At 40.5% G+C, this 13,651-nt stretch overlaps 1 protein-coding gene across 1 annotated transcript in view; it reads right to left on the bottom strand.

Moving 5' to 3' along the window:
- The window catches only part of SNX1 (sorting nexin 1), a 32,796-nt gene that overhangs the window by 4,175 nt on the left and 14,970 nt on the right, over positions 1-13,651 (bottom strand). The window contains exons 3-11 of the mRNA XM_027569952.1: positions 12,394-12,518; positions 11,789-11,855; positions 7,304-7,347; positions 5,467-5,608; positions 4,710-4,788; positions 4,187-4,262; positions 2,184-2,297; positions 1,895-1,988; positions 645-850 (exon numbers count right to left, since the gene is read on the bottom strand). Of these exons, the coding sequence (XP_027425753.1) occupies positions 645-850; positions 1,895-1,988; positions 2,184-2,297; positions 4,187-4,262; positions 4,710-4,788; positions 5,467-5,608; positions 7,304-7,347; positions 11,789-11,855; positions 12,394-12,518 (947 nt within the window). The remainder of the gene's footprint in view (positions 1-644; positions 851-1,894; positions 1,989-2,183; positions 2,298-4,186; positions 4,263-4,709; positions 4,789-5,466; positions 5,609-7,303; positions 7,348-11,788; positions 11,856-12,393; positions 12,519-13,651) is intronic.

Here is a 13,651-nt window from a genome sequence, read left to right as displayed (position 1 = left end):
TTGGCCGCTCTAAAAGGTCATGGGAAACCAGACTGCCCTGGTTACCAGGAGAACAGATGAGGTGCTTGACCTGAGAGGCAGGCTGCAGTGTTCTTACCAGTGTGGTCAGCACAGCAAAGGACTCTGGTGACAAGCTCTCTCAGCCCCCTGGCCACACTCCTCCATGCAACGCCAAGCCGGCTCCGTGTAGTTACCTGACTGCCCACATTAGAGAGACAAGTGGAAGCCAGCAAGAGCTCTTACCAGGGCATAGCCGCCGCTTACTGTTAAGGAGTCAAAGACCAAAGGACTGAGGAAGTCACTGCTCCAGGAGGCCAAGACAGCAGGTCTGTAATTCGCCTCGTTTGAAGAAAGGAGCACTGTCCAGCTTCAACAATAAGGAGGGGACTACTTGGAAATTCAAGAGTAGTCTTTTCTCCAGATGCATTTTAAAAACTGGCTGTAGGCCTCAAAATGACTCTGTGATAACTAGCTAACAGTTAAATAGATTTTTTGGTTCACAAGATACCTTCTCTCTAGTAGAAAAAAGCTACACCTATTTTTAGCTATAATGGATGGAAGTTTCTTGGGAAGGGGAAAAGCAAAAGAAAGACAAATTAAATCAAGGGGAAGGGGGAGAAAGAGGAAAGGAAACAGAAGCTTACTCGGACTATGGCCAGGAGACGAATGTAGTCACTCAGGAGCTCAGCAAGGAGGAAGAAGTCATTGTTGGCCTGTTCCTGGTGGAGCTGCTCAATTTTTTCTTCCACCTCAGCCAGCTGGGAGAGTGCCCGTGACAATGCTGTGTTGTCCTCAGAGCTCCCAAGCATGGCTAGACTCTTTGCAAACTGGGCTGTGTTCAGCGCTAGCTCTGGAAGACAGGAGAGGCCTCTGATCTCACAAGGAAAAGGGACAAGTCAGCTGGCACTGCATGGCATGCCTTAGCAAAGCTGCCCTCTGCATATCTAACGACAGGGGGCTCTGCAACCCAGCCCCTTACACCACGGCCATCTGTACTTAGAGAGTGAGGGGAGTGCAGTGCGGTCACACGAGCAGGAAGAGGCACCTGTTGGCCTAAGTTTCACTAGGTTGAGGCCTACCTGGAAGAAGCAGGTCCAATATTCCTGGAGAACTAGGGGCCAGTTAATACAAATAGGCCAAAGGAATGAGTCTAATTTTTATGTTAAAGCTCATTGTTAGTAGTCTGTTTGCATGAGAGAGAGTGAATGTATGTGCACAACGCATAGTCTTATACGTTCTAGAGCAGGACAAATGTTTTAAGGGCCAGATGATTGAAACTTTATGGACCACATATGGTCTCACTTTATCTCTTTTTTCACTCTTCACTTTAAAAATGTAAAAACCATTCCTAGCTTGTAGCAATAGGCCGAGGGCCAGATGTGGCCCATGGGCTAGGCCCTATTTTGCCAACCCTTACACTGCCTTCAATTCTAATGGTTTTCTGCCTGTTTTGATTTCTTTTTGATACCATGTTTAAGGCAGAGAAGGAAAGCATTCAAACTTGGCAAATTTTAGTAGCGCTTAGGCAAAGGTTAGGAGACATACATGGTTTCCGTGAATTTACATATTGCCCGTTTGATCATGTAGCTGAAGTGTGTGACATCACTTTGGATATAAGCCACCAATTCAAATCATACCAACTGAAGTCCATGTTCTAGGTGAGGCTGTACGTGGTATGGTTTCCCTGCACCCTTCCCAGGTAGAGTTCAATGTTCACAGTGGCTGAGGCAAGAGGTGCAGGGCATACCTTTTTGATGAGAACATCCAGGACGAGGTGGGCTGAGAATTTCAATTTGAATGGCTGACAGGCTTGGGGAACAGGATGCCCTCCCATCTCCAGCTCACTGGAGACATCAATTTCCCCCAGCTCCAAGTGCATTTCTGAGGTTGTTACCTTTCCTATGGTTGACTAGAGTTTCTACAACAGCATGCAGTTTCCGTAAGCGCTGCTCTTCACACTCTACCTCCTGGAGCTTCTCCTCAAACCACTGAAACACACAAGCCCAGATCTTTAATGGAGGGGACTCATATAGGTGTCCAGCACAGCATTTCCTTAGCAGTTTTTTAAGAAAGGGACTGAATTATCTTAAAAGGAAAGTCTCTGAGAAATTCAGGACTCCTCAGGGCTTCTGACCCATAAGACTGAGGGAGCAGGGGAAGCTGAGAGGCACAGGGCTACTCACAATGTCTGATTCATTCATCTTGATGGTCATTTTACTGACGGCATCTGTGGCTTTGTTGAACATCTTGAGGAGACCAGCGCCACTCAGTGTCTGGGTACCCACGGCGCGTGGCAGCTACAAGACCAAGAAGGCGGGATGGCATGTTATCTGCTGCCCCTATTTTAGGTTCAGAAGAATTAGTATCCATCAGATGGTATGCCCAAAACTTGCCAAAAAAATCATTTGAACTGTAGATTGTTGTTTTCAAAGGCAGTTAGACACATCTGTAACTAGCACGTAGAGAAAGGAAAAAAATCAAAATACTATGTTAAACAGAATTAGCAAAATTTTCAGCTTTTGATATAGTGTGCAGAAAGAAATGAGAATAGGATTGTTATGTGGCCAGGTGACCTCGTGTTCAGACTGTCTGCCATCCCAGCATGAACTCCTTAAATATCAAACATGCTTTTGTTAAAAGATCCTTTGGATTAGCATACTCTGCACACAGCTGGATGTAAGGTCTTGAGAAGCTCTGAAGCTGTGCTGATTCCATTTGGATTTTCCTCAGTGAACAAAGATCTAAGGACAGGAGCATTATTTGTTCAGACTGAGGTTACTTTTGGTTGGTTCAGTCTTACCACTACTTTCCTAAGGTATGGAAGGGATGGTAAAGAATCTACAGTAATTATAGTATACCATGCTGAAAAATTAGATTTTGGTGCTCAGGACTATTAGGGCAGTAGTTTTCAACTTGGGGCCATTTTGCCCCCTAGGGGACATCTGGCCAAGGCTGGAGATAATTTTGGTTGTTCAAACTGGGGAGGGGTGCTACTGGCATCTAGTGGATAGAAGCCAGGGATGTTGCTAAACCTACAATGCACAGGGCAGCTCTCTAGAACAAAGAATGATTCAGCCCAAATTGTCAAAAGTGCTGTTGTAGACAAACGCTGTTTTAGGGGTATGAAGTGGAGATGAGGGACTAAAAAAGAAAAATGGATATAGGATTCCCAGAGGAATGAAAAGATTTCTACATTAAGTAAAGAAACTGTAATTAAAAAATTTCATTCTGGGGGGAAAAAACCCCATATACTTAGTACCATTTTCTTCACGAGATTAATGCATACTATATGTAAATAAAAATTTAAAAGTAAAAACAAAATGAAAAACCAAATACAAAATGATAGTCCTACCCTGTCACTTATTTCCTTCTAGTTTTTTTGGTATGAGATACAACATTGTTTTATTCCAGTGTTTCTTTTGATTCTTAATGACTAGCATGTTCCCATAGCTCTATATACATGCAGTTTCAAGTTTCACTTTTTATAAATTTTCTTTTTTTTTTAAAGAAGCTCTACACCCAACGTGGGGCTCAAACTCATGATCCTGACATCAAGAGTCACATGCTCTACCAACTAAGCCAGCCAGGCACCCCATGTAATTCTTTTATGTATATTTCCAATGAATATATATATATACTTCTGTATACTTTCTGTTCATGATAAGAATAAAGTATTTGTCGTATTGGTATATTTCACTTACTTCTTCAATTGTTAGTAATTGGGCCATCTCCAATATTTCACAATCATGAATAGCCTATGCATAGCCTGTAAAAAAGACTGTCTACTTGAATCAACATTTTTGCTCATGGCAGTTCAGTGGTCTGTGGTAACTGGTTTTGAACCAACGCCCCTCAGCTCCTGGCATAAAATAAGCATTCAATTTGAGCCAAGTAGTAACTTATGAAAGACATGAAAAGGACTTGCCAAACAGATCGTTGTGTTGTTCCAGTAAGACAAAACTAGGCTGCAGTGTGACCTCTAAAACCAGCTGCTTTCGACTACAGGCAGAAATTCTTTTATTTCAAAGGCTGAAAAATACCTGTCATTCTTGAGGGCTTACAAATTAGGATACAGTCTCGTACTAAGCTAAATGCATGTAAAGCGCTCAAATGTTTGTTGAATGAACTAGTTTCATTTCACTAGAGGCAGAGAGAAATTATGAAATTCAGTTAGTATAATACTAACCTCTTCTTTTTCCAAGAACTCCCTGACATCAGGGTCCTGTAACATGGTAGGATGATTCACAATCCTCTGAAGGTACCTACAAGGTATAAGCAGTTATCTGGCTAGTCAACCTGGCCGCACAAAGTTTTGGTTGTCATACAGTGTAGGCAAGGGTACAAAATCTTGCATTACTTTTAAGATGTCCTCAGATAAGGTACTTAAGTGTGACTTTGCTTAAAAGCACATTCAAATTCATGTTCTTCACTTTTCTAAAAAGGGAAGAAAAATAACTGCTCTGAAAGAGACCTCGGAGTCATTCATATTTGACTGTCCAAGGGAATATCCTTGTCTGCTCACTCAGGATGAGGAAAGAAAAGATGGTCTAAGGTGGGAAGGTCAGAGACTTAGGAAAGGTTAAAGAGCTTATAGAGGTGTGAATCTTTAATTCAGTCAAGTCTCATCTCTACTAAGTTCAGTGACTGTTTCATGGTTAAGTCTCAGTTTCAGCTTCTCACCTGTTCTTATGACATTCAATGGCACTTACCTTTCTAGAGCGGCCCTCCGTTTTTCAAGAAATTCTGCAGAAGAAGAATCTTCCTTCCCAACTTTTACTTTTGTCATTCCTGGAATGGAATTTGAATAGTAAAACTCACTAAATCATCATGAATTAAAAAAACAAAAACAAAAAAAACCGTAAAAAAGTCCACAAGAAGAAAGGCAAGGAGAACAGCATTACAAAAAACAACCAAAGGCCACTTCTACACTTCTATGTCATGAGGAGGCATGAAAAAAAAGGTTCTTTACATGACAGTCATATTTTGAACTAGTCTCAAAGTGCTGAAGGTTCTAAACTCTGGGACTTGCAGAACATTATGTTTTCTAAAAGGGGGCCACAGGACTCTGAGTATAGATTAATAAGCATCAACTAATGGCAATGAGAAGGTTCCTCAGCCCCCCACCCCAATCCCCCAACTTAGTACATTTCATTCTGGAGGAAAGAGGAATCATTTAAGACTCCTGATACCAATACAAACATGAACACAACACACACACACACACACACACACACATACACACAGCTGTGAAAGCTCAAAGCAGAGCCTCCTACTGCACCTGAAGAAAGAGTACACATCAAAACATGCTATTTCCTCTCTAATTTATAGGAAAACGCTAGAAATATCTCTTTCCTATCCATAAGATTCCACACTGTTAATAGTAGTCTCATATACTAATTAGAAAGTATATTGCAGAACGAATGCAAAGGAAAAAAATCCAAGCAGAACAAAGACCACACAACTTACCTATTAGGCTTTTCTCAGGTGGAGGAGGGACAATAAAGCCATTCTGAGAATGTTTCTCTGAAAGCTTCTCATAAAGACCCAGAAAGTCACTAAATCTTCTTTTCACTGCAAACTGTTTACTCCTGAACATTGGTAAGCTCGTCTTGGGGACAGAAAAAAACACAAGGTGATTTCATTTCAAATAGAAGATGAGTATCTTTAAAGTCATCTGGCTGATGTGAACGGAATCTACTTCCCAGATCCCTGTCCTTCAGCCACCTGGCAAATAACTTTCTCCAAGGCTGAGATTCTTAAACTTTTTGAACTTCAGTCCCCTCTGGCTGTCTGGGAGTCTACAGAGCCCTTCTCAGAATAATGATTTTAAATGCATAACATAAAATGTATAGGATTATAAAGGCAACTAATTAAATTCAAATCCAGTTCCACTTCCAGGTTAAGAACCCTTTCTCTAAAAGGAAACAGATGTTGAAGTCTAAAGTGGAAATCTATGGTCACCTATAACCCATTCATCTTGCACTGCTTTATTAAGGGTATTCGCTGTGGAATTAAAGCAGCAAAACTAAAGACAGACTAAAGGGGGAGGATCAGGTGAAATGTCCACACTGTAGACACTTTAACCTCTAAAGTGTCACTGAATCTAGATCTCACAGGTGGCAGGCCACCTAGTAGTAGTGAGACAATATAAAGAAGACTTCTAGTAAAAAAGACTAGGCCTACATCATAATGACAGATCATTTAATACTCACCAGGTAGGCAAAATTTAAGGAGGCTGTCCTTGCCAATTGTTGGCGAAGAAGTATATCAAGGAAAACTTTTACACATGCCAATGGGAGTATAAACTGTTACAAAGACTTTTAAAAAGTTTGTATTCCAAAAACGAAAGTTTGTATTCCCTTTCCTCAACATTCGCTCTATCTATAACCCAGGGGAACTACTGATTATACACCCTAGAGAAACTCTTCTATGTGTTTACTAGGAGACATGTGCGAGAAAGGTCATGGTTTATAATTACAAAACCTGGAAACGTGCTGAATATTCACAACAGGAAAATGGATAAATATATTATGCTATAATCACACAACGGACTAACTGTAGCTACACACAACATGGATGGGTCTGAGAAACAATGCTAATAAAGAAAACACTATTTTCAGCATGATGCCGTTTTTATGAAACTTAAGAACAAAGCAAAACAGTATATCGTTTAGAGATACATATGTGAAGACTCTGTATAAAGGAAATGAGAGACTCAGGAGAGTGGTTGCCCTGAAGGTGTGAGGCAGGGGATATGACAGGGAGAAACACGCAGGTGGATTCAATGGCACTCATCTTAAGACTGGTGGTAGGTTCGGGCCTTCATTTTTTATGCTTCATAACCTACATACAACATTGTGTAAGTTTTGTATGCATTAATGTTATATAAAAAAGGAAGACCAGACCCGAGGGGTAAAAGGGTAGGGAAAGTATAAAAGAAGCTCCACACAGGAAACTTCATAAGAACTGATGATTTTTAAACAGGTGATATAGTTTGGGACAATCCACCAAACTAGTTCTAAGCCACAAAGGTCCTAAGAGGGATGGGAATATATCAGATATACCACATGTCTTAATAAAACTTACAAAGTTTCACACTGAAGTGTTAGCTCTCTGGAAGAAAAGTGGAAAGGCTCAGATGAGATTACCAAAGGGATGCAGGCTTGCTCCATCTTGAGTAAACTTGAAGGAGGATGTTGGCAAAGAAACTAAAGAAATACCCAGAAATAATCTGAATGATGACCTTCTTGGTATAAACACCCAAGTCTATTAAGCTGGTCACCAGTAGGTCACTTGGACTCACCTGTGTTGTAACTTTGTAGGCTACATAGGCATTCATACCATCCCCTGTGGAAGAACAAGAAAGCAAAAGAAGATTATTCTACAAACCAAAGCAATGCTGATCTTGCTCACATTTAACCAGGAATTGTAAGCCACAGGAGCCATGTATAAGAAGGGATACTTGTTTCATCTCCAAGCTTTATATACTATCCTACAATCTCCTACTTTGCCTTAGGGTCTCTGTGTCAATATCATGTCCCCACAGATGCTGGCAGGGCCCCAGGTTGAGACAGACAAGAGAGTCAGCCCCCTGTTCCAAGGCCAGGCTCCATTTATACCCTCCACAAAGCAGCACTGGATACTGACAATCCATTGGTTGTTACCATGCCAATATTTGGGCTGGTTATACACATCTGTCTAAAACCAAACAATTCTCTTGCTGTATAAAGCAGGAGGAGGAGAAGGAAGCAACTGATGTAAAAGGAAACAAGCAGTTCTACCCTAAGCTAGCTCTGGGCTTGGTTTGCTCTTTCAGAAATACTGTCACGGACCCCTCCATTGGTGCTGGGGGACACTGACCTCTCTCATCTAGCATGTTCACCCAGAGCAAAGGGCCTGGCAGGAAGACGCTTTGGCTGCCTGATGTCACACAAATCTCTTTCCTGGAGAAATTATTTTTCTGAAAAAGCCTTTGACTGTTAAATAATTTGGGATTCAAGCAATTGTTTTTCTCTGCGGTAGTGTCCTGACCTAGACCATTTAGGGACATAAAGGCACCAGTGACTCCCTGAGCAGTGAAAAGACATACACTGGACTCAGACAAAGCTCCAGTGCTAAAATCTGGTGTTTTGGGTTGGTTTTGTCCCCTTCTTCCCAACCCCTCGATTCCTTCCCCACACCAAACAGGAAAACCTAGGCCACTAATTACTAGCTGCTTAAGTTTCTGAACTGGTCCTGGGAGAGGGCCCACGGGAAGAAAGTACAGTACCAGATCAGCAGGGTCCCATACTGCAACTTGGTTTCAATGACATGGCTAGGAATGCCTGCTTTTATAAAGTACATAGACAAGTTGGAGATTATACAGGAATAGAGGGCTTGTCTTCTCTACCTCTCTAATCCTACCAAAAGGGTGTATATGAAACAGAAATCATAAGCCAAACTTGGAAATTACTGTCTATCAATTACCACTGTTAGTTCTCTTCTAAACCACTTATGCTACATTGCCTAACACTACTAAGAATGTTTACCACTGTAAAAGGAAAAAAAATCTAAATTTACTTTATAGAAGAAATATTCAAAATTTCATTCACAGGTCATAGTCAAATTTCCAAAAGGTCAATCCCATAATTTAGTGCCTACAATTAAGGAAAGCCTAAGTGCAAACATACATAAAACATAAGAGCATAGGACGATCTTCAGTTTGCCAGTGTATCAGCTGCTTTTACTGAGGCAGTGAGTGAGAAAAAACATACCTGCATGTACATAGAGTTCATAAAATATGGAAATGGGCTAGTAATACAGCAGTTTTAAATCTATGTTAATTTCCTAAATAATTTTAGAAAGCTGAAGATGGCATATACACATTACCAAAGGTCTAAAAAGCACATCCTGGTAGAAGTGGGATTCTAATTAATTAATTAGATTCTAATTAATTTTTTAAAAAGATTTCTTTACTTATTTTAGAGAGAGAGAGCATGTGCACCTGAGTGGGAGGGGCAGAGGGAGAGAGAATGAAGCGGACTCCGTGCCGATGGAAGCCGGGCTTGATCTCACAACCCTGAGATCACCACCTGAGGTGAAGCCAAGAGTTGGCCACTTAACCTACTGCAGGTGCCCCAATTAATTAATTAATGTTTTTAAGGTTTTATTTTTAAGTAATCTCTACACCCAATGTAAGGTTCTAACTCACGACCCCAAGATCAAGAGTTGCATACTCTACACCAACTGAGTCAGCCAGGCGCCCTGGATTCTTATTTAGATTGTATGTAGGAATGAGAAGCACGTGATGAATAAACAGTCCACACAAACAGAAGGTGTTGTTATAAAGATCAGGTTTTTTTTTTTTTAAGTGATCTCCGTATCCAATGTGGGGCTCAAAGTCACGACCCTGAGATTAAGAGTTGCATGCACTACCAACTAAACCAGCCAGGCGCCCCAAGATCAGGTCTTGAATATGAATATGCTTTAAGTAGCTGGTTTCCTGGCATCAACATGACTAAGAATCTAGACTATGGTGCCAGGGAATGAAAGCTAATCACCTAAGTGATTTGTAGTTAAATAAATCTGATCCATGGGATATTTATATTACTGTTATGGGTTGAATTCTCTCCCCTAAAAAGATATGTTGAAAGTCCTAATGTCCCAGTATCTCAGAATGTGACCTTATTTGGAAACAGGGTCTTTATAGAAGTAAAGTGAAAACGAGGTTGGAGGGAGTGGGCCCTAATTCAATGTGACTGGTATCCCTATGAAGAGAAATGTGGACAGAGATAGACACATATAGAGGGAAGACAATGTGAAGACACCCAGCGAGAATGCCATGTGACAAGGAAGGCACAGATTGGAATGATACATCTATAGGCCAAGGAATGCCTGAGGCTCCCAGAAGCTAGGGGAGAGGCAAAGAGCAATCTTCCCTAGTGCCTTCAGAGGGAGAATGGCCTTGCTGACACCATGTTTTCAGTCTTCTGGCCTTCAGAATTCTGAGCAAATATATTCCTGTTGTTTTAACCCAACCTGTTTGTAGTCTTTTATTACAGAAGCCCTAGGACACTAATATATTCCCTCCCTCTCCTGGTTTATTAAGCATTATGACTTTAATTTTTTTTAAACATCATGATTTTTAAATATTAAAACAATTACTATTATTTACTTATAATTTTTCTTATTCTACCAAGGATTTAAAGTAGGTAATAACTAGCTTAAAAATCAATGTGCTTATAGAATATTTAAAATATTAGAGAGGCAAAAAATAATTCCACACATGTAATCCAAAGTACTGGTCCAGGCTCTACCATGGGCCATACTGTGATCCGACAGGAAAGCTGCATTTTACCTACTGGTCCTCTGTTTCCTCTACTATTGGATGAGGAAACTGTGTAAGATGCTCATAAACAGGGCACCTGGGTGGCTCAGTGGGTTTAAGCGTCTGCCTTCAGCTCGGGTCATGGTCCCAGGGCTCCTGGGATCAAGTCCCGCATTGGTTCCCTGATCAGTGGGGAGTCTGCTTCTCCCTCTCCCTTTGCCCCTCCCCCCTTCTTGTGCTCTCTCTCATTCTGTCTCTCTCTCTCAAATAATATTAAAAAAAAAAAAGATGCTCATAAACATCCTACCAGTGCAACAGTCTAGGAAAAGTCAAACTCAACAGTTCAATGACAAACCATTTTGGCACAAAGTCTAGTTACACTTTATAAATTCCTCTTCCTAGTTCAGAACAGAAAAAGGGTTGGAAATTACATTTTCTTCTTAACCATATAAACACCATCCCTGTTTAGGAGGAAAAGCTCTGTAAGGCCTCTTCTTTCAGGGACTATATATAGAACGAGGAAAGTTGAGGCCTGTTGCTCTCTGCTAATAGCCTTTACAAGCTTAGAACATGGGAAGGCTAACCAGAAAATCCAAGTTCTGGCCAAAGTTAAGCATTGTGCTTTCTGAAAATCTAACTTCCCCCAAATATGACGAAAATTCAACCTGGGTCCTTTAGTCTTTACCTATCAAAGAGAGATGCAGACTTACATACTTCTTTCTATCAAGTGATAGAAAGTGATAAATGATACATAACAAGAATTCTAAACTTATTGGGGGAAAAACAAATTCAGTTTTAGAACATGTGTTTTAGGATGCTTAAATGGAATTTATGATCTCAAAAAAAGAGTAAAATGATCTTATCAACTCTATGGGAGAAAGGAATGTTTGGGTTTTTAAAAAAAGATTCAGGGGCGCCTGGCTGGTTCAGTCAGTGGAACATGTAACACTTGATCTCAGAGTTGTAGGTTCAAGCCCGACATTGGGTATAGAGATTACTTAAAAATAAAATCTTTGGGGCCCCTGGGTGGCTCAGTCAGTTAAGAGACGGACTCTTGACTTCAGCTCAGGTCATGTTCTCAGGGTGGTGAGATTGAGCCCCATGTCGGGCTGTGCACTGGGCATGGAATCTGCTTAAGATACTCTCTCTCCTTTTCCTTCTGCCCCCCACCTCCCAGCTCCTGTTTGCTCTAAAAAAAAAAATAGTAATAAATAAAAATAAAATAAAATCTTTTAAAAAGGATTCTAATAGTATTTAATGTCTCTGATTTTTTTTTCCCCAAAAGCAAAGAAAAGCCTCATAAAGTACTAGGTAACTGCTATTTCTGGCCTTAGAAGCATAGCAAGGGGTATAATCTTACAGGAAAGCTATGATGAAGCACTTCGTGTTGGCTAATTCAGCTCTAAAGATAACTGTGTAGAAATTAGCTAGCTATGCTTTCCTTGGCCACATCCTAACATTAGGAGTCCCAAGTACACTCACCTATCTTTTCAGGATCAGTTATACCGACTGTCAAATCAAACTGGTCTTCCTGTTCTTCTTCCTCTAGCTTTTAAAGAGAAGACAAACCATGAGAGTTAATACACAAAAAAGGCTATTAATTTTACCCTGCACTTACTTTGTATCAATATAACAACATCAAGCTATATCCTTCTATACATCAGTGTTCAGCTCTGTCCCTTCCCAACAATCCCAATGAATCAAATTTCACAATTTTAAGCCTGCTCAAAGGTCTTTGTTACATCTATTTGCTTAAAACCTTATTTTGATCATAATGCATAATTACTAGATTTTGCAAGACTTGCCTCTGTTGGTCTAAAGAGGGAATAAGGAAAGACTATACTCTCGAATATGGGAGCTTCAGACACTAAGTATCATTAGTGTTCACTGAAAGCCTCTGTGCTATCCTTTGGGTGACAGATACTCTGCCCAAGAAAGAGGTACTGGATTCTGGCTGTTCATTAACCATAAAGGTCTTCTTCAAGAGTCATAAATATTTTCTCAAGGTTCACACTCAACTGAACTTTAGACTGGCAGCAAAGTCCTAAAACTCCAAAAGAAACAAGACGAAAGGCACAAATTCTCACCTCTTCATAGCTTGGTTGGGACTTAGAAGAATTTGTAGCTTCCTGTGGAGGAAGAGAAATGAGCGTTTTGGCCAGCACCTTCTTATTATTTTGTGTGCTGTCCAGGGAGAGCTCCACTGTGGCATCTAAAAAAAAAAGTTGATATTCTATAATGAAGATCAATAATCAGTCTTTGATAGCTAAGTTTCAGTTCTATAGGCTTAAGAGACAAAAACAATAGCAACCACTCTCAATACTTAACATGTTTTCAAACTGAGAGCAAGTGTTGAGAAATCTGACCAAGTGAACAGAATAAGAGAAAGAAATTTTTACATGGATAAATTTTTTTTTTAAGATTTTATTTATTATTTGACAAGAGAGAGAGTAAGAGAGAGCATAAGCAGGGCGGGCAGCAGGCAGATGGAGAAGCGGGCTCCCTGCTCAGGGCTTGATCCCAGGACCCCGGATCATGACCTAAGCCAAAGGCAGATGCTCAACCTACTGAGCCACCCAGGCACCCTGGGAAGTGTTCTTCTAGCACAGGCTTGACGGGACAATCTCTCCCATTTCCAAATACAACTACTTGGCTATCCTCTCCTACCTAAAATTTAGGCAAGAACCAGGTATTAAGCAAAAAGACTACAAAGTCAGTGTACCAATTTATTTTACTCTTGGGAATATTCCTTCAAAATCTTATATAAACTATTTATTCCTATTACAATTGTTTGGAAAAGAAGAATAAGTTCAGCTACAGGCAGGTGTATTGATAGCAAAAAATGACATCAAAGGAAGTCAGGAAAACTGGTAAGCTAGAAAAAAATAGACCCAACATTCAAACAGAGTAACACTTGGGAAAAGGCACTATTAGCCACGCCTGAGGATGGCAATGTTATTTTAGCACGGTTTAATACTGTTTACAATTATAGTTTTAGATCAGCTTGCAAAGATTTTTTTTTTTAAGATTTTATTTATTTGACAGAGAGAGAGAGAGAGAGAAAGCACAAGCAGGGGGAGGAGCAGAGGGAGAGGGAGAAGCAGACTCCCCACTGAGCAAGGAGCCCGATGCAGGACTCGATTCTAGGACCCTGGGATGATGACCTGAGCCAAAAGGCAGATGCTTAACCATCTGAGCCACCCAGGCGCCCCAAAGATTATATCTGATACATGCTGTCCAAAGGGGATAAAAAGATGTTGTAATATCTGAAAATCTTTCTAATAAAAGTAGTTTTAAGAAAATTGTGCTTAAAAGCCACCTCTGTCTATCTGGGAAAATTGCAGT

Source organism: Zalophus californianus, chromosome 6 (assembly GCF_009762305.2).
Source record: "Zalophus californianus isolate mZalCal1 chromosome 6, mZalCal1.pri.v2, whole genome shotgun sequence".
NCBI classification, from domain to species: domain Eukaryota; kingdom Metazoa; phylum Chordata; class Mammalia; order Carnivora; family Otariidae; genus Zalophus; species Zalophus californianus.
The sequence above is the reverse complement of the archived record's forward strand: the minus strand, read 5'-3'. Positions and strand labels throughout refer to the sequence as shown.